Source organism: Aquarana catesbeiana, linkage group LG11 (assembly GCF_042186555.1).
Source record: "Aquarana catesbeiana isolate 2022-GZ linkage group LG11, ASM4218655v1, whole genome shotgun sequence".
Taxonomy (NCBI): Eukaryota; Metazoa; Chordata; class Amphibia; order Anura; family Ranidae; genus Aquarana; species Aquarana catesbeiana.
In genome coordinates, this window is record NC_133334.1 from 221232758 (window position 1) to 221254374 (window position 21617).

The following is a 21617-nucleotide window of genomic DNA, read 5'->3' on the forward strand; positions in this document are numbered from 1 at the left end:
TCCCTTTCCACTCTATCCAAAACCAAAAAAAAAGTTTTGCCTTTGGCCCAGGTTCACACTGCTCCGACATAAAAGTTGCGTGACTTCCAATCTGACTTTGCCCTGCAACTTCAGTTTGACTCTGGTCCGACTTAATGTGACTTTTTACACTCTATGGCATTAAAGTTGTATCGAAGTCGGACCAAAGTAGCGCAGGAACCTTTTCTAAAGATGGAGCGACTTGTGTCGTATCGGTTAAAACGATATTAAAGCCTTGTTTTTTTTTTTTTAAATAACAAACATGTTCTACTTACCTGCTCTGTGTAACGGTTTTGGTAACGGATCCTCCTCTTCTTGGGTCCCACGCTGGCGCTCCTGGCTCCTCCCACAGCAAGCAGGTGCGTTCCCGACCCATGGCTCTGCGTGTCCATTCACACATGGAGCCACGGCTCGGCTCAGTCCCCTCCATCTCCTAAATATCTCGCTGGCTCCCGGGCACCTGCTGCTAACAAAAACCAAAGCTCTCGTGGACATCGCTGGATTGAGAGGGGGCTCAGGTAAGTTTTGGGGGGGGGGGCTGCTGCACACAAAAGGTTTTTTACCTTCATACATAGAATGCATGAAGGTAAAAAAACTTGTGCCTTTACAACCACTTTAAGACGGTTGTCATAGGGAAACATTAAATTTGACATATTGTGCTCTCACAAGTCGGATCCCATGTTGCACCAGTGTGAACCGGGCCTAAGTTATACTTTAACCACTTGCCGACCGCTGCACGCCGATATACGGCGGCACAATGGCAGCGGTGGGCAAATGGGCGTACCTGTATGTCTCCTTTAATTGGCGGGGCTAGCGGGCAAGCGCCTGCCACGTACAGCGTGACCATGCCCGTGGGACCCGCGGACTTGATGTCCGCCGGTGTCGAGACGATCGTGTCACGGAGCCGCAGAACGGGGAGATGCCTATGTAAACAAGGCATTTCTCGGTTCTTCCTTGTGACATGACATAGATCACTGCTCCCTGTGATGAGGAGCAGTGATCGCTGTCATGTCCTAGGTAGCCCACCCCCCCCCACAGTTAGAATCACTCCCTAGGACACACTTAAGCCCTTGATCGCCCCCTAGTGTTTAACCCCTTCCCTGCCAGTGTCATTTACACAGTAATCAGTGCATTTTTATAGCACTGATCGCTGTATAAATGACTAGTCCCAAAATAGTGTCCGCCATAATGTCGAAGTCACGATAAAAATCGCAGATCGCCGCCATTACTAATTAAAAAAAAATTTACAATAAAAATGCCATAAAACTGTCCCCTATTTTGTAGACGCTATAACTTTTGCACAAACCAATCAATAAACGCTCATTGCGATTTTTATTTTTACCAAAAATATGTAGAAGAATACATATCGGTATAAACTGAGGAAAAAAATTGTTTTTTTTAATATATTTTTGGGGATATTTATTATAGCAAAAAGTAAAAAATATAGCTTTTTTTTTCAAAATTGTCACTCTTTTTTTGTTTATAGCGCAAAAAATAAAAACTGCAGAGGTGATCAAATACCACCAAAAGAAAGCTCTATTTGTGGGAAAAAAAAGGATGTCAATTTTGTTTGGGTGTAATGTCGCACGACTGCGTAATTGTCAGTTAAAGCGACGCAATGCCGAATCGCAAAAAGTGCTCTGGTCAGGAAGGGGGTAAATTCTTCTGGGGCTGAAGCGGTTAAAGCTGAATTCATAGTAACAAGTATGTGCCACACCTGTGATCTCTCTTCCTAATCAAATTAGAGAACACGTTTCGCTCATTGAGAACATGCCAGTGTCAATAAAACCCCTGTCTGTTTTCTTTTGTGTGACTCTCATTGGAGAGATTTCTCTTCAATTCCCATCCTGATGCTGTAACAGAAATTTAGAGGAAATCTCTACAAAGTAAGGAGAATTCCACTTGTAGAGGCAGGTGTCCCTATTGAAAGATTTCTCTTCTATTTCTTATCCAGTAATATCCAGTAACATTTCAGTCCTAGTAACAGTGGTCATTGTATCAAACAGAATCTCCCCAGTTGGGGGCACAGAGAGCAAAAAAAAAAAAAAAGACTACTAAAATAAACCATTTGTACCGCACTGGCTCCAACCCCCAAGCAAATATGGTGGGTACTCCGCCAACGGTGATAGCGTGAAATATCCATTTGCTGGAAAAAGCAATATGGGACGTCAATATTTTCATTGGCGTCCCATATGAAGCATGACTGATGTTTATCAAGGTGTTGCAATTGAGCTGTCGTGGGTCATGTTTATTATGGTACTTTAGTAATATGGCATCTGCATGTGGTGTACCACCAGGGGCGGACTGACAACTCATGGGGCCCCCGGGCAATAGGAGATTATGGGGCCCCCAGGCAATCAGAGATTATGGGGCCACATAGTATACACACACACAGTATACACATACATGTACACACAGTATACACAGACATGTTTCTATTGGCTGTCCCTGGTCCATACTGTTTATTGGCTGTCCCTGGTCCATACTGTCCCTGGTTTTACTGAGGCTGGCAACCCTGATGGGGCCCCCTAGTGGCCCAGGGCCCTCGGGCAGTGCCCGAGTGGCTCAATGGTCAGTCCGCCCCTATGTACCACTCCATACAAAACTACCAAAATCAGATGTATACTTTAACAGACTAGAGCAGTAGAAAGCATGCTAATATTTGTGATACATTTATACAAGAAAATTAGAGCAAAACAGTAGGTGTCCCTTATGTGGGAAGCACTTTTGTGCTGCTTGGTGCTCTTTTCACCCTGTTTGCATGTTTTCCAGTACCTCTGCCCTGAATGCAATCTGCCACACGTAATTGTTTTCCTCCTTGTCTGTTCACATGCCTTTTATGTTTGATTTCTGGAAATTGACTCTAGCAGAGAGCCCTGTAATAGATGTATGCCATAATTGCTACATATTATAACGTACATTTAACCGGAAGCCAAAAATTCCCTGGCACTAGCAGATGATTACACGGTTATCTGGATTGGAACTATAATGATGAAATTTATTGAATGATAATTACATCCTGCATTTTAATTAGGAGTGTAAACAGGAGCCTTATAGTATAGCAATGGATTACTTTGTAGATCAAAACATTTCCAAAAACAATGCCAGCATTATTATGTAATATTTGATTTTAATTGAATAGCTATATTGTAATTATAACGATTAGTGCATAATTGAAATCAAAACAGTAGCTGCAAAATGTTGTGCAAAACATTTCTTAAAAGTGTCCTTCTTGGGTGAAATACAGTCTACAGCAGGGGAGATCTATCTGGACAACATAGGAGAGATCAAAGATCACCCAGTGCGGCATCCTTTTTTTTTAAAGAAATTAATTAGCAAACCAAACCTCCAATAGAAAAAGATATAAAGAAGAAAACTTAGAAAATCTAATAAAACAAATGTCATTGTAAAATTATAATTTAGCCTACCTTAAAAGTTAGCTTCAGTGAGAAACTCGGCACTCACTTTCATTCACAATTTTTTTCATGTCTGGCGAGTAATTGGTCACCCAAACAAGTCTGATACTGGAGTCCACCCTAAGGGCAGAACCACTGGGACTGCAGGCTGACTTGTTTGTATGTTTAGGCTTGGCTGACCTCAATACTAGCCTGGCTGTCTGCTCTGCGTTTTTGTAAGTAGTATGTAAAGCAGTGTCCAGAAGTCAGTAGTAGGCCGGGCAGTGTACAGAGGTCAGTAGTAGGTAGGGCAGTGTACAGAGGTCAGTAGTAGGCTGGGCAGTGTACAGAGGTCAGTAGTAGGCTGGGCAGTGTACAGAGGTCAGTAGTAGGCCGGGCAGTGTACAGAGGTCAGTAGTAGGCCGGGCAGTGTACAGAGGTCAGTAGTAGGTAGGGCAGTGTACAGAGGTCAGTAGTAGGCTGGGCAGTTTACAGAGGTCAGTAGTAGGCCGGGCAGTGTACAGAGGTCAGTAGTAGGCCGGGCAGTGTACAGAGGTCAGTAGTAGGCCGGGCAGTGTACAGAGGTCAGTAGTAGGCCGGGCAGTGTACAGAGGTCAGTAGTAGGCCGGGCAGTGTACAGAGGTCAGTAGTAGGCCGGGCAGTGTACAGAGGTCAGTAGTAGGCCGGGCAGTGTACAGAGGTCAGTAGTAGGCCGGGCAGTGTACAGAGGTCAGTAGTAGGCCGGGCAGTGTACAGAGGTCAGTAGTAGGCCGGGCAGTGTACAGAGGTCAGTAGTAGGCCGGGCAGTGTACAGAGGTCAGTAGTAGGCCGGGCAGTGTGCAGAGGTCAGTAGTAGGTAGGGCAGTGTGCAGAGGTCAGTAGTATGTAGGGCTGTGTTCAGGGGTCAGCAGTATGTAGGGAAGTGTACAGAGGTCAGTAGTAGGTAGGGCAGTTTGCAGAGGTCAGTAGTATGTAGGGCAGTGTTCAGGGGTCAGCAGTATGTAGGGAAGTGTACAGAGGTCAGTAGTAGGTAGGGTCATTTACAGAGGTGTCCAGGAGTCAGTAGTAGGTAGGGCAATGTACAGAAGGCAACAGTATGTAGGGCATTGTACAGGGGACGACCATCCCAGCCGGAAGAACACACATTGATTATTGCTAGCAGCTGTAGCTGCTGGCAATAATCGCATGAAAAATCCGACATGCTGGTTGTACCCAAGTTATTCCTGAGATTCGAACCGTCTAAGGCCGCCTTTATACTGAATATAAAAAATGAATTTACTGTAAATATATATATATATATATATATATATATATATATATATATATATATATATATATATATATATTATAATTTTTTTTTGTATTCTATTGTATTATTCATACACTTTAGGTAACCAAGTCAAGGTTGTGACCCTTATCTCATTGAAATACTGAATGAGGTTTCTGTGAATCATTCCAAAAATGCACCTTTTTACCCATAGGTTTTTGCAGGGCTTTTTTTCTCAGAGAATAGGAGCAGGAACTCACCCTCCCCAGCCAACTCTCCGCCCCCAATCCTATCGTTCCACGGGGACAGAAACAAAGTGGAATACGCCCAAAAGGCACACAGTGCCGCACTTAGGAGTGCATAACACACAGGGCTCAGGAAAGTGTACCCTGCAGTGATGAGGTGTGTGCATCACACAGGGCACAGAAAAAAAAAATCCGCACAACAGACAGTACTTGCATATCTCCCCCAATGTAACCATTTATTGCTAACCTCTGTGCCCCCCATTCAAACATCACCTCTGCAACCCTTGTCCACAGCTCACCTATGCCCCTCATCTACAGCTCACCTCTTCCCCCCGTCTGCAGCTCACCTCTTCTTCCTTCCCGTCTGCAGCTCACCTCTCCCCCCCCCCCCTGCAGCTCACCTCTTCTCCCCCCCCATCTGCAGCTCACCTCTTCTCCCCCCCCCCATCTGCAGCTCACCTCTTCTTCCCCCCGTCTGTAGCTCACCTCTTCTTCCCCCCGTCTGTAGCTCACCTCTTCTTCCCCCCGTCTGTAGCTCACCTCTTCTTCCTCCCCGTCTGTAGCTCACCTCTTCTTCCTCCCCGTCTGCAGTTCACCTCTTCTTCCTCCCCGTCTGCAGTTCACCTCTTCTTCCCCCCCGTCTGCAGTTCACCTCTTCTTCCCCCCCATCTGCAGCTCACCTCTTCTTCCTTCCCGTCTGCAGCTCACCTCTCCCCCCCCCCCGCCAGCTCACCTCTTCCCCCCCTATCTGCAGCTCACCTCTTCTTCCCCCCGTCTGTAGCTCACCTCTTCTTCCCCCCGTCTGTAGCTCACCTCTTCTTCCCCCCGTCTGTAGCTCACCTCTTCTTCCCCCCGTCTGTAGCTCACCTCTTCTTCCCCCCGTCTGTAGCTCACCTCTTCTTCCTCCCCGTCTGCAGTTCACCTCTTCTTCCCCCCCATCTGCAGCTCACTTCTTCTTCCCCCCATCTGTATCTCACCTCTTATTCCCCCCATCTGTATCTGTAGCTCACCTCTTCTTCCCTCCCCCCCGTCTGTAGCTCACCTCTTCTTCCTCCCCGTCTGCAGCTCACCTCTTCTCCCCCCCCCCATCTGCAGCTCACCCCTTCTTCCCCCCCCATCTGCAGCTCACCTCTTCTTCCCCCCCATCTGCAGCTCACCTCTTCTTCCCCCCGTCTGTAGCTCACCTCTTCTCCCCCCCCCCATCTGCAGCTCACCTCTTCTTCCTCCCCGTCTGCAGCTCCCCCCCCCCCTACAGCTCACCTCTTCTCCCCCCCCCCCCCCGCAGCTCACCTCTTCTTCCCCCCCATCTGCAGCTCACCTCTTCCCCCATCAGTAGCTCACCTCTTCTTCCCCCATCTGTATCTGAAGCTCACCTCTTCTCCCCCCCCCCCCCCCGTCTGTAGCTCACCTCTTCCCCCCCCCCCCCCCATCTGCAGCTCACCTCTTCTTCCCCCCCGTCTGCAGCTTACCTCTTCTTTCCCCCGTCTGTAGCTCACCTTTTCTCCCCCCCCCGTCTGTAGCTCACCTCTTCCCCCCCCCGTCTGCAGCTTTCCTCTTCTTCCCCCCCACCTGCAGCTCATCTCTTCCTCACCCTCACCCCACACCTGCAGCTCATCTCTTCTTCCTCCCGGCTGCAGCTCACCTCTTCTTCCTCCCGGCTGCAGCTCACCTCTTCTTCCTCCCGGCTGCAGCTCACCTCTTCTTCCTCCCGGCTGCAGCTCACCTCTTCTTCCTCCCGGCTGCAGCTCACCTCTTCTTCCCCCCGTCTGCAGCTCACCTCTTCCCCCCCATCCACAGCTCACTTTTTCTTACCCTGTCCGCAGCTCACCTCTTCTCCCCCCCCCCACTTCTTCCCCCCCCGTGCCAGCTCACCTCTCCCCCCCCCCCCCCTCGTGCACAGCTCACCTCTTCTTCCCTCAGTCCGCAGCTCACCAACCCCCGTCTGCAGTAGTGCAAAAACATCCTCTACCACCTTCTGCGTTCAGTGACAGGATGGAGAGGACAGAGCTGCCAGAGGTGGCGGAACGCCGTTCTGGCAGAAAAAAAGCCACGGGTTTCTGAATACAGATATACTATTTCACAGTATTTATTATTATGACTCTCCTTTATTGTATATGAAGATTGAATTACATTTTAGGAGCATTTTATGCTTAAATCCAAAGCATTCCTAAAGTTCACAAACTTTTTTTATTAACTGTAATTGCATTATATGACTTTATCATGATTCATGATTGGCATTCATTAATCACATGTTCTTTTAGTCCACAGCAATTATCGTTACTCAATGATGTCATGGCGTGGGTTTTGTAGAGGAGGTATACAGATATGCCCATCAGGGGCTCAGCGCTCTGCAGGAACTTATTCACGGTGAGATGCTTGCACTTCACTACAGCCTTGCATTCCATGCTTATCCTGGTAACTCTGGTCCCGTATGTAGCAGTTTGTTTACATTTTAAATTATTCCCTAAGCCCTGGTTCACACTGCTGTGACTTCTCATACGACTTGCTACACAGAAAGTCACATGACAAGTTAAAACACATTCATTTCGATGGGGCTGTCTTAATTGCTGCAACTCAAGTTGCAGCGACTAAAAAAAAAAGTTCCTACGCTACTTGTTTGCGTCTTCCTTGCGACACGAGTGCCATAGACTGCAGTGCCAAAATCGCAAGGAGGTTGTTTCTTTACCTTATCTTTATGATTTTTTTAGATACTAACAAGGTCTCTTGTTAGGTGATAGAGTCTCTGTAAATTTATTGAAAACACATTAGAGTGAGCCAAGCTGAACTAATACACTTTGCCTGGTATATTAAGAAGTTATTTTGGGAGGTAAAAACTGTTTTAGCATAGCTACATGTCAGTGATCTCCAGTCCCCGTAAATGCCCAGACTGTGCTTGAATTAGGTATGGGAACACAGGTTACCGTGATTCTAACATCACATCACATCTTTTCTTTTAGTTCTGCATTGAGGGATCATTATCAGGTGCTGGGTGTGGGAAGAGAAGCATCAAGGAGTGAAATTAAGGATGCCTTTTTCGCCCTATCAAAGAAGGTAATTCTTTCCATATCCTCTTCCTTTTTTTATTCCATATTATGTGTATGGAAAATGCATATACAGCATGTTTCAGTAGAGTTATATTTCTTATGAGATCAGGTTATGGATGAAGATATTCCATAATAAGAAAAGCCGTCCACTCGGTGTACTCCCCGTTGCAAATCTTTATTGGCTACATATCAAAAGACACATGGGAGGAAGGCTGTTGTAGCCGCAACGTCTTAGCAGTCTGTACACTGTGTCTTTTGATATATAGCCAATAAAGATTTGCAGCGGGAAGTACACCGAGTGGTCGGCTTTTCTTATTATGGAATAATTGCATTGGGGATGGAACATCCCAGCCAGAGCATTGGTCTCCAGGTGTAGAACTTTGCATGAAACAGTCGACCTGGGGTATGGTTTTTTCATTTATGGATACATAAGTTGGTAAGTAGTGTGGCTAATGTCAGTTATAAGCAGCAGAGGCATTCCCCGCTCTGCAACCGCACGTACTGAATATAAGAGGTGGCTGTAGGGCAAGGAATACCTTGACCGCTAATAATTGTCAATTCGCAGTGATAGCTTCCTGAAAGGATAGCTCAGGTACATTCAGACTAGAATCCAAACACACCTGAGCTCATCCCTGCTAATGAGAATACTGCAGCTGACTTCTAGACGAGGTTTACTTCTGTGGGGGTGAATGCCGCTGGGGGACTGGACCTGTTCCTGCAGCCACAGCCACCTGCACAGAAAAACAAAGGATATGTGTGCAGGTGCCATTAATGCTAATGACACCCACATGCATTAGGAACTGCACTGCACTTGCGGTTTCCATGTGGGCTGCGATTTCAAAAATTGAGCAAGGACCTTTTTCCCGCATTTCAGGAGGCATGGCAGCCCATTCAAATGAATGGAATTAAATCCTTGCAAAACACAGCTTGCAGAGCCTCTATAGTGTGAACCTAATAGATATTCCAAGTTATTGCACAGGCAAAATATTTTTGTAATTAAATTAAAAAAGGAGCGATCTCTTACCTCCTTTTCAGGAGTCCCCTGCCTCCTGTTTTTCTTTAGGTGCCCCTTAGCAAGCTGTGTGTTGAACATACCCCATCTGGGTTGTGTCCACAGTGGCTCAGCCATGCCCCCTGCTCCCTCCTCACAGTATTTGACTGACAGCAGCAGGAACCGCTGTCTGTGTCTCCTGTGAGACCAGGAAGAGAGAGTAGCCCTGTCGTAGCTTGGAAAGTTCTGGATCACGGGAGGAGCCAGGTAAATGTTTAGGGTTTGGGGGGGACCAAGTAGAGGAGAGTATTTTAACTTAATGCATAAAAAGCATTGCGGTAAAAAATGTATTGACTTTTTTATTGTTCAGGAGGGGAAATTTTTTTTGGGGGGGGGGTTCTAGGAGTGGTGTTTTACAGGGATTTGATATGTAAGGGGGGCTGCGGGAAGAGGATTTGTGCTAGGTGGGGGGATTTGGGGGGTTTGCGTTAGAAGAGGTGATATGGCAAATCTTGGGGGGGTGCTAGGAGTGGTGTTTTACAGGGATTTGTGTTGTAAGGGGGGCTGGGGGAGGAGAATCGTGCTAGAAGGGGACATTTTTTTGAGGGGGGGGTGTGCTCGTAGGGATGATTGGGGGGGGATTTGTGCTAGGAAGGGAAATTTGGGGGGGGGGGTGGAGATTTGTTCTGGAGTGAGGGGGGGGGGGGGGAGCATGTGCACTTGGAGAGGAAATTTGAGGGGTTTGGGGGTTTGAAGGGTACAGAATTTGTGCTAGGAGGGGTAATTTTTTTGGGGGTGAGGTGGGGGGGGCATTTGTGCTGGGGGGATTTGAGGGATGGGGAGGCAAAGATCTGTGCAGGGAGGGGGGTTTTCAAAATGGGGGCAGATTAGTACTGGAAATAGGGGGAACTTTTGCTTATGGGGTAAGCATGCAGATTAGTGCTCAATGTTTGCTGACACATAATGCTTATACATCTTGAGGGGGGTCACAGTTTGGAATGTTCGCCCTGGCCTTGTAAGGACCTTGTCCCAGCACTGAATATGTGTATGTGGGAATGGAGGGCTTTTAAGTGCTTGGATGCAACTTTAATTCATACTGTTTTATTTTTATTTAATATCAACTTTTTTTTCATCACGCGGGATAAAATGTCTCCTATGTGATGCATTATTGGTGACAGGTTCTCTTAAATGAGACATCCATGGTTTAAAAGACCCTCGATGTCCAATCTGCCCTCCACTAAAGCTAATGGAGTACAGATCGCACAAACCAGGATGGCAAATTACATTTTACATGTTGCTTCTGGGTCATCAAACGGGTAAGGGAGATCAGCAAACAGATGTTCAGTGATCTCCCTTCCCTCCCATGCCAGTCTCGGGGCTGTTGGTGGATGCACGGAGCCCAGGAAATATGGCTGAGGCGTGTGTATGTGTGTGTCAGGGTTGCCAACCGCCAGTAAATTTACTGAGTTTGTAAAAATCAGTGATATTATTTTTACATCTTTCAGTACATTATCAGGCGCTGATAATTTCATGCTGTACTGACTTTTTAAGTGTAATCAGGCAAATTACTTTGTTATGGGTATTGTCAGTGTTTCAATATCATGTTTATACTGTTCAAATATTCACTGTATTAGGGTCGGTTCACACATGGGCAACACGACTTTAGCGCGACTTTGTACCGCGACTTCAACGCGGCTTCAGCGCGACTTTAGCGCGACTTCAGCGCGACTTCGGCAAATTACGAGGCGACTTGAAGTCGCCTCCATGACAGGCGACTTCGCCTGTGGCCAATCACCTCTCTGGGAGGGAGGAGGGAGGGAGGGGTTTTCTCTGCAAAGTCGCTTGAGAGATCCGACTTGCAGGCGACTTACATTGAGTTGAATGGGTACAAGTCGGATAGAAGTAGTACAGGAACCTTTTCTGAAGTCGGAGCGACTTCAGTAGTGTCAATTAAGACGCTCCCATTGCCTACCATGATAATCTAAATGCAAAGCGACTTGGGGCGACTTGGGGCGACTTGAGGGCGTACAAGTCGGATCCCAAGTCGCCCCAGTGTGAACCGACCGTAAGTTTTCAATAGGAGTTCTGTAAATGTTCAGTTTGCCAGTAAAAAATGTGCTCCGTCGGTACATTTTCCATCTTTTGTCAGTAAAAAATGCTGTTGGAGGTTGGCAATCCTGGTGTGTGTGTTGGGGGGGGGGGGGGGGTTGAGTGGCCTGCACACACTAAGTAAGATACTTTCTTTTAGGTCTTGTTTCACTTATGTTTTCGGGGCAGTAAAGATGCACAACTGAGCCACGTTTACTGCCACCCAACCACTTTCCCTTATGCTGTAAAGGTACTGCCACCATTATACGTAGCCACCGCGATATCTGCTGAGCACCCACGAGCGCTGCTGAGAGAGAGAGAGAGAACAGGGGGTCTGTCAATGTAAACAGACAGATCCCGTGTTCTGTCAGGGAGAGGAGAGAGATCTGCTGTTTCTAGTAAATAAAAACAGCATGTCTCTCTACTCCTAGTCACTACACTTCCCCCACAGTTAGAAACACCTCCCTAGGACACATTTAACCCCTTGATCGCCCCCTAGTGTTAACCTCATTCCCTGCCAGTGACATTTATACTGTAATCAGTGGCTATTTTTATCTCTGATCGCTGTATAAATGTCAGGTCCCAAAAATGTCCGATCTGTCTGCTGCAATGTCGCAGTCCCGATAAAAATCGCAGCTCGCCGCCATTACTAGTAAAAAAAAATATATATATATAAAAATGCCATAAATCTATCCCCTGTTTTGTAGACGCTATAACTTTTGCACAAACCAATCATTATACGCTTATTAAACTATTGTGGATATTTATTATAGCAAAAAGTAAAAAATGTTTTTTTTTTTTTTTCAAAATTTTCGCTCTTTTTTTTTTTATAGTGCAGAAAATAAAAACCGCAGAGGTGATCAAATACCACCAAAAGAAAGCTCTAGTTGTGGGAAAAAAAGGACCTCAATTTTGTTTGGGTACAGCGTCAAACGACCGCGGAATTGTCCGTTAAAGCAATGCAGTGCCGCATCGCAAAAAATGGCCTGGTCAGTAAGGGGGCAAATCCTTCCGGGGCTGAAGTGGTTAAACGTGACAGGGATAGGCTTACTGGGACAACACAGAGAATGCTGTTCCTGATCACTAGGAACAGCAGATTTCAGTATTGTCCCCTGTCAGAACAGGGATCCACCTTGTTTACATAGGCAGATCCCCGTTCTGCCTCTCTGTACCGCGATCGCGGGTGGCCTCCGGCGGCGCACGCGCCTGCCTGCTTATCTCATGCACAGAACGACGTACAGGTACGTCAGTTTGTGTAGCCGAGTCGGCTTGCCGCAGTATATATGCGGAAGGCGGTCGGCAAGTGGTTAAACGGAAAAAGAAAAAAACTTAACAGGACTTTAAAGGTACCACACCACTAATGATTAATGTATAAAAATATTATACACTCTTATTCCATTTGAAAATATTAACCACAAAAGAAGGGAGATAATTTCACAAGATGTTCCGACATCATAAATCCATAAGACCCCTTTCACACTGGGATGCTTTGCAGGCGCTACAGCGCTAAAAATAGCACCTGCAAAGCGCCCTGAAAGAGCCGCTCCTGTGTCTCCAGTGTGAAAGCCCGTGGGCTTTCACGCTGGAGCGGTGCGCTGGCAGGATGCTAAAAAAAGTCCTGCTAGCAGCATCTTTGGAGCGGTGAAGGAGCAGTGTGTATACCGCTCCTCCACCGCTCCTGCCCATTGAAATCAATGGGCAGGGCGGCTATACCGCCGGCAAAGCGCTGCTGCAGCAGCACTTTGCGGGTGGTTTTATCCCTTTCGCGGCTGGTCTTAACCCTTTCTCGGCCGCTAGCGGGGGGTAAAAGCTCCGAATAGCGCTGGCGCTTTACCACCGACGCACCCACCACCCCAGTGTGAATGGGGCCTAAGTATACTATTGCTGCACCAAAAACAAGCTTCGTCTTGATACACGACACGTTTCACAGGTGCAAAGGCTGCTTCTTTAGGAAACTCAAGACGTCATAGTTATCTGACAGCACCAATGGAAAAGAAAAGAAGGCAGAAGAAAGAATACAGCAATCATCTGGGGAATGCGCCCCAAAATTTGATGGCATTCATTCCTATATTCTTATTGTGAAAATGCATCCTAACTGTTCCTCCATTATTATTATTATACAGTATTTATATAGCACCAACAGTTTACGTAGCGCTTTACAACTTGAGGGTAGACAGTACAAATACAATACAATTTGATACAGTAGGAATCAGAGGGCCCTGCTCCTTAGAGCTTACAATCTAAGAGGGAAGGTCAAGAGATACAAGAGGTAATAACTGTGGGTGATGTGGTGATTGAGAAGATAAATGTACAGTTGTTAGGTGGGGGCCAGATAGGCTTCTCTGAAGAGATGAGTTTTCAGGGATCGTCTGAAAGTGGATAAAGTAGGAGAAAATCGGACGGATTGGGGAAGAGCGTTCCAGAGGATGGGGGAGGCTCTGGAGAAGTCCTGAAGGCGAGCATAGGATGAGGTGACAAGGGAGTTTGAGAGCAGGAGGTCTTGGGAGAAGCGAAGAGAACGATTAGGTTGGTATTTTGTGACTAGGTTAGAGATGTAGCTAGGGGCCAGGTTGTGGATGGCTTTGTAAGTTATAGTTAGTATCTTGAATTTAATTCAGTGACTGAGTGGCAGCCAATGGAGGGATTGGCAGAGGGGTGTAGCAGACGCTGAGCGGTTTGTGTGGTGGATGAGCCTGGCCGCAGCATTCATGATGGACTGAAGTGGGGATAGCCTATTTAGAGGTAAACCAATGAGGAGGGAGTTGCAGTAGTCAAGGCGGGAGATGACCAGGGAGTGGATTAGAAGCTTTGTGGTGTCATTGGTTAGGAAGGGGCGTATCTTGGAGATGTTGCGAAGACAGAGGCGGCAAGCTTTGGATAGTGATAGAATGTGGGGTCGAAAGGTTAGTTCAGAGTCCAGGATTACACCTAGGACCTTGGCGTGGGGAGATGGGTTGATAGTTGAGCCGTTGATCTTGACAGGGAGATCAGGGGAAGTGGCACCTGAGGGAGGAAATATCATGAGCTCGGTTTTGGATGAGTTTGAGAAAGTGATGTGACATCCAGGCTGATATGTCTGCTAATAAGTTGGTAATGCGTGAGGAGACAGATGGAGAGAGCTGGGGGGTGGAGATCTAGTGCTGCTAACTTTGGGCCATCTGCCTGCTCCTTCATATACTAAGGAATGACTTTTCTTTCCCATTCGGGCAGCTGATCTTGTGTCCGTCATCTAAGGAATCCGCTATTGTGCCTGTTGTTGATTTTATTTAGTTGCACATCAAGATAACTATGAAGTCTTGAGTTTCCTGAAGAAGCAGGCTTTGCACCTGTGGAACGCGTTGTGTATTAATTTAAGACTAAGATTGTTTTTAGCACAACGATAGCATGCTTATGTATTTATGATGTCTGAACAATGTGTGCAATTATTTCTCTTCCTTTTGGGATTTTTAAACTTTTGAAATGGAATAAAAGTGTTTGATATTATTATACATATATCATTAGTGGTGTGGTACCTTTAAAGTCCTGTTTAGTCTTTTTTTCTGTTAGTGTTTGCCAAGAGTTCAGCTTTAAGCACATCTTTGCTGCTTCCGAAGTTAAACAATGTGGAATCTTATCTGATTAATACAATAAGCAAGATGAGTACTAACATGTTCGCTCACAATAACTATACATGATAAGAAAATTTAAAACACTTTTACTGTGTTTTATATATATCCCCCATCATGGTGTCAGAAAGAATTCTGTTTTCATGCGACTATCAGTTGTCACAGTTTTTGATAAGTAATGTGTCTGTAAGGGCAGACGTCTTTTTCCTGTGCACGCAAATTCATCAACAAATCAGATTTAGTGTGTAGATACACTTGTCTTTTATAATATGAAACAAAGTTACAATAGATCTGGCTTTGCAACTTCATCCAGACTGATTGGTTACTATTTAACTTTATCTAGTGTATTGTTTTAAATATTTTTACTTTAACCACTTCAGCCCTGGAGCATTTGGCTGGCCAAAGACCAGAGCACTTTTTGCGATTCAGCACTGCGTCACTTTAACTGACAATTGCGCAGTCTTGCGACATGGCTTCCAAACAAAATTGAAGTCCTTTTTTCCACACAAATAGAGCTTTCTTTTGGTGGTATTTGATCGCCTCTGCGGTTTTTATTTTTTGCGCTATGAACAAAAAAAGAGCGACAATTTTGAAAAAAAACACATTATTTTTTACTTTTTGCTATAATAAATATCCCCAAAATTAATATATAAAAAAACATTTTTTTTCCTCAGTTTAGGCCGATACGTATTCTTCTACATATTTTTTGTAAAAAAAAAATCGCAATAAGGGTTTATTGATTGGTTTGCACAAAAGTTATAGCGTCTACAAAATAGGGGATAGTTTTATGGCATTTTTATTAATATATATTTTTTTTATTAGTAATGGCGACGATCAGCGATTTTCATCATGACTGATACATTATGGCAGACACATCGGACACTTTTGGCGCTATTTTAGGACCATTCACATTTATACATCGATCAGCGCGATTAAAAATGCATTGATTACTGTGTAAATGTGCCTGGCAGTAAAGGGGTTAACCAGTAGGGGGTGCTGCAGGGTTTAAGTGTGTCCTAGGGAGTGATTCTAACTGAGGGGGGAGGGGCTGATTACAGGGAGCGGTGATCAGTGTCCTGTCACTAGGCAGAACAGGGAAATGCTTGTTTACATTAGCGTTTCCCCGTTCTTCCTCTCCGTGAGAAGATCGCGGGTATCCCCGCAGACATCGAGTCCACGGGACCCGCGGCTGGACTCACGGAGCTCGCGGCGCGCGCGCGTGCCCGCTAGCCAAGTCTGACGAGATCACGTACAATAACGTGATTTCGCGCAGCAGAGCCAACCTGCCGCAGTAAAACTCATAAGTGATCTGCACTCCATTTGTTTCAGAGGAGTTCAGAGAAGACATCAGACAACATCACACCCCTGATGTCTTATTTAAGAGAACTGCTGACATTTAAAATGCAAGTTATTGATCCTCTATGAGATAGCACTAAAGTTAAGTGCAAAAAGGGTTAAAAATTAAAAGTACAAAGGGAAACCTTGCATTAAAGTGATACTAAACATACACTGTTTTTTACATTGTCTCTTCTATTTCTGTATGGGCATAATGGCACTGTAATTGTTTTAATTTAAAAAAAAAAATAAATGTAGATCTTTTCCAGCCTGTTTGCAGGGAAACATAAGCAGGAGGAGCCTCTAGTCCTCTGCTGCTGGTCACATGTTCAAAATAAAATAAAAAACAGCCTTTGGAACACAGAGTAAAAATAAATAACTAATATCATTAAACTGTTTTAAATGATCATACAAATATATATCTGAAATCAAATCTTTATTATTTCTTTGGCAATAACACGGTGTGGGTGGATTTCTGCCAGTCACAGGCTTGTGTCATGCCCCTCCATCCTGTGTCCTAGAAAAATAGGGAAGTGAAGCCTCCATCAATCCACATGTAATATCCCACTCTCATTAGGTTTAGCTGGTTAGTGGGCATGGAGTAGGAGGGAAGGAGTGGGCTGTAATTCACCACTGTGTATGTGCCCACATGTGTGACTCTATAGTCACATGGGCTGCTAAGATTTGATAGTGAGGAAATGCGCAGCATAGAAAATCACTGAAAACTGAGCACGTGCAGAGTTCAGAGTTCCACAGCTCTGCAAAATCCCTAGCTGAATTGGGGACATGGACAGGGGGTGGATATAGAGAACAGCAGGATCAACCAGGTTTTTTGCTGAATCCAGAAAACAAATCTCATAGTGACTGAGTGAGTATGAACAGCATGCAATACAGCATTTATTAATAGCTTTTTATGATGTTGGTTTAGTTCCGCTTTCAGGTTAAAAAACGTTTTGCCATTTGCTTCACCACACTAAATACTTATCTGTTGGTCTTCTCTGCTCTCTCAAGATCGGCTGAGAAGAGCAGGAGCCATTGGCTCCTGTTGCTGTCAGTCATATCCTGTGAGAAGAGAGTGGGGGGTGGGGTCGAGCCACACTTTGTGTGTCAATGGACAAACACAACCCTACTTGGGATCGAGCCCACACACCTGCCCTCTAGAGCTGCACAATTAATCGTTAAAGAATCGCGATTCTACCCCCCTCGTGATCTTAACACCGCATTTACTCAACTCAGTGCAGAGAGTTCAGGCAGCCTGCCAAGTTTATCACAACATATTAGGGGAAGATAAAGAGAAACATTGTAACATTTTGTTCTTTTTAGATCAAAGGAATGAACTTCTGTCTGTAGGTGAGGGCATTTTAACCACTTAAAGACTAAACCTTTTTCTGACAGTTGTTGCTAACAAGTTAAAATCAGTATTTTTTGCTAGAAAATTACTTAGAACCCCCAAACATTATATACCGGTATATATTTTTTAGCAGAGACCCTAGAGTAGTGATGGCAAACCTTGGCACCCCAAATGTTTTCAAACTACATTTCCCATGATGCTCATGTTCTCTGCAGTGTAGTTGAGCATCGTGGGAAATGTAGTTCCAAAACATCTGGGGTGCCAAGATTCGCCATTATTGCCCTAGAGAATAAAATGGCGGTTGTTGCAATATGTGTTTTGTCACACTGTATTTGCGCAGGGGTCTTTCAAAAGCTTTATTTTTGGAAAAATACACTTTAATGAATTAAAAAAAAAATAAACAGTAAAGTTAGCCCAATTTTTATCTATAATGTGTAAGATGATGTTACGCTGCGAGAATCGTGAGAGAATCAAGATCTTTACTCTTGTGATTCTCATTTTAGCCAGAATCATGCAGCTCTACTGCCCCCATAGCAAGTGCTTGTTATGAGAGCAAACACAGAAGAGAAGGAGCCAGGAGCACCATCAAGGGACCACTGAATTCATTATAACCTTCTATTACCAAACAGCTTGTTTATATCTTTTTAGCAAATGTCACATTTTCCTTTAGGACCCTTTCACACTGAAGAGTTTTTCAAGCGCTTTTGCGTTAAAAAAAAAGCACCTGAAAAGCTCAAGAAAAGCTTCCCTTTAAAATCAATAAATGTGTTCACACTGGGGCGTTGCATTTCCATTGCTGTGAAAAAAATCCTGCTTGCTGCATCTTGGTGTATGTTTTAGGAGCTAAAGCAAACGCACCAAAAACACACCTTCATATTGAAAGCAATGGAAAACGCAGTAAAACTGTCAAAAGCATGCCGGCGATGCATTTTTGGAGTCACATGTCCTTTAAAAACCGCGCCGCAAATGTGGCAAAATCACAGCAAAATTGCTGTAAAAACGCATATGCATTTTTGCAGTGAATAAGTGTGAGTGCCCTTAAGCTGTCAGACAGCAGTCAGTTATTTAGAAGATTTTTACTCAAACGTGAATGTTTAACTACTTGCTGACCACCCACCGTAGATGTACTGCGGCACGGTGGCACTGCTTCGCGAATCGCCGTATTGATACGGTGATTCGTGCACTAGCTTTCGTGGGCACTCGCACCACCCGATTGGCCAGAAATGCCCGTCGGCCGCCCGCGATCGTTCTACCGCAGGGACAGAACGTTCTGTCAGGGGATGACACTGAGATCTGTCTTCCTGCTAAGCAGGAAGAGGGATCTATGAGTTTCCCCAGTCACACAGTCCCTCATACAGTTAGGCTGGGTTCACACCTAATACCGATGCTGATCGCCGCCATTACTAGTAAAAAATAAATAAATAAAAATGCCATAAATGTATCCCCTATTTTTTAGATGCTATAACTTTTGCACAAGCCAATAAATATACGCTTATTGTGATTTTTCATACCAAAAATATGAAGAAGAATACATATTGGCCAAAACTGATGAACAAATTTGTTTTTATGTATTTTTTTTTGGATATGTATTATAGCAGATAGTATAAAATATTGGTTTTTTTTTTCCAAAATTGGCGGTCTTTTTGTGTGTATAGCGCAAAAAATAAAAAAATGCACAGGCGATCAAATACCACCAAAAGAAAGCTCTATTTGTGGGAAAAAAGGGACATCAATTTTGTTTGGGTACAAAGTGGCATGACTGCGTAATTGTCAGTTAAAGAAACGCAGTGCTGTATTGCAAAAAATGGCCTGGTCATTAAGGGGGTAACTCCTTCCGGGGCTGAAATGGTTAATATTATTGTTTTTATTTATTGAGAATAAAGTCAAAGTATGCTTACAAGTGCTTTTGAGATGCATTGACTCATGTTTAAAGTGGTTGTAACCCTCAAAACAAAACAAACAAAAAAAAAATGCTCCTGTCCCTTTAACCACTTCACCCCCGGAAAATTTGGTTGCTCAATGACCAGCCCATTTTTTGCAATAAAACTATGCGTCTATTTAACTGACAATTGCGCAGTCATGCAACATTGTACCCAAACAAAATTGACATCCTTTTTTTTCCCACAAATAGAGCTTTCTTTTGGTGGTATTTGATCATCGCTGCAGTTTATATTTTTTTGCGCTATAAACAAAAAAAGAGCGACAATTTTGAAAAAACACACTATTTTGTACTATAAATATCCCCAATTTTTTTTTAAAAAAAAAGCAAATTTTTTCCTCAGTTTAGGCCGATATGTATTCATCTACATATTTTTGGTAATAAAAATCGCAATAAGCGTATATTGGTTTGCGCAAAAGTTATAGCGTCTACAAAAATAAGGAAAAGATTTATGGCATTTTTATTATATATTTTTTTTTTTTTTTACTAGTAATGACGGTGATCTGTGATTTTTATCAATACTGCGACATTATGGCGGACAGATTGGACACTTTTGATACATTTTTGGGACCATTGGCATTTTTTAAAGCGACCAGTTGCGCAGTTGTGCAACGCTGTACCCAAATAAAATGTATGTCCTTTTTGTTCCCACAAATAGAGCTTTCTTTTGGTGGTATTTGATCACCTCTGTGGTTTTTATTTTTTGTGCTATAAACAAAAAAGGCCGACAATTTAAAAAAAAGAAAACAGTACTTTTTACTTTCTGCTCTAAAACATATCCAATAAAAAAATTGAAAAAAATCAAATTTCTTTATAAATGTAGGCCAATATGTATTCTTCTACATATTTTTGGTAAAAAAAATTCCAATAAGTGTATATTGATTGTGCAAAGGTTATAGCGTCTACAAACTATGGGATATTTTTATTTACTTTTTACTAGTAATGGCGGCGATCAGCGACTTATAGCAGAATTGCGATATTGCGGCGGACAGTTGGGCACTAAGTGACACTTTTGACACTTTTTGGGGACCAGTAGCACTAATACAGTGATCAGTGCTAAAAATAAACACTGTTACTGTACTAATGACACTGGCTGGGAAGGGGCTAAACATCAGGGGCGATCAAATGGTTAACTGTGTTCCTAGCCAGTGTTTTAGTGTACTGTGGGAGGTGCTTTTATTAGGGAAAGACATGGATCCATGTCCCTGCTTTGCAGGAACAAAGGATCCATGCCTTCCCTCCTGTCACGCCATTCTGAATGTGCTGGATGATTGGTGGGTGCCAGCGGACATTGAGTCCACGGTACCCACAAATCAGCTCCTGCTAAATTTAATCACAGCGGGCGGGGGGCAGCAGGCATGTGTGCCCCCAACCCGGAAGTGTTAAATCACGTACTAGGTACGTGATCCGGCGCAGCAGTGCCACCTTGCCACCATATATTTAAGTTATAGGGTCGACGAGTGGTTAAAAGACCAATGTCCAATTCCACATTTTGAAGCAAGTATAAATAACCCCTTAAAAAAGTGACAGCGGGTGCGGGAAGAAAACCCCCCACCCACTGTCACAGGAAGGGGGGATCAGGGGATCTAAATACGGGTGGAACATGTAAATTTTTCCAAAGGTGAACATAGTCTTTAAAATCAGCAAAACACTGTTACCTAAAAACAATATTACACCTGAAAAACAGATGCAACATCCAGCTTTTATTAGAAAACCTCACATCTAATGAGTATATTTCCTGTCACAGAAACTGTGCTTCTGACACTCGGCCTTTATTCCGTAATAGCATCAAATCAGTATCGATGTGTAATCCTTCCAGCTAATCAGAAATTGCCTTTTCCTTCTAAACTAACCTGCTAAAACCTCTAAATAGAGGTAAACAAATATATCACATGTTTGCTTTCAATATAACTACGATCTTGCATAATGTTAGGAATGATGACTGGATAGGGTTGGCCATAGATGGGCTGATTTCTCTTGAACAACTGCACATCCTTAATTGACCCAAGACCCATCACAGTATCATGTGACTTTACTTACACCACTCAGGTGATGCATTGCTGTTCTCACTGAAAAGAGAGAAGGAAAGTCCCTGTTGTACAGGGAAGTTATAAAATATCTGACAGCATCCTTAGGGTAGCCTTAAACAGCCTGATCTTTGATCATGATATAGAGCTATCAAGATGGCCAAATTGGGCAGTTTAGGGCCACGCCATCTAACAGGACTCTATGTATTACAAGCACTGCATTCCAGTAGTCTACTGCTGCAGCATATTTAATTGCTAATAACGTGTCAGGAGGTAAATATTTATTTTTAATTTATTTATTACAGGTACTTT

General features: G+C 44.1%; 1 protein-coding gene across 2 annotated transcripts in view; it reads left to right on the forward strand.

Annotated features, from left to right (window-relative positions):
• DNAJC4 (DnaJ heat shock protein family (Hsp40) member C4) overlaps positions 1–21617 on the forward strand; it is a 56253-nt gene that overhangs the window by 14352 nt on the left and 20284 nt on the right. For both annotated transcript variants that reach the window (XM_073605363.1, XM_073605365.1), the window contains exons 2-3: positions 7187–7292; positions 7883–7976. In XM_073605363.1, the coding sequence (XP_073461464.1) occupies positions 7210–7292; positions 7883–7976 (177 nt within the window). In that variant the 5' untranslated portion in view covers positions 7187–7209. The remainder of the gene's footprint in view (positions 1–7186; positions 7293–7882; positions 7977–21617) is intronic.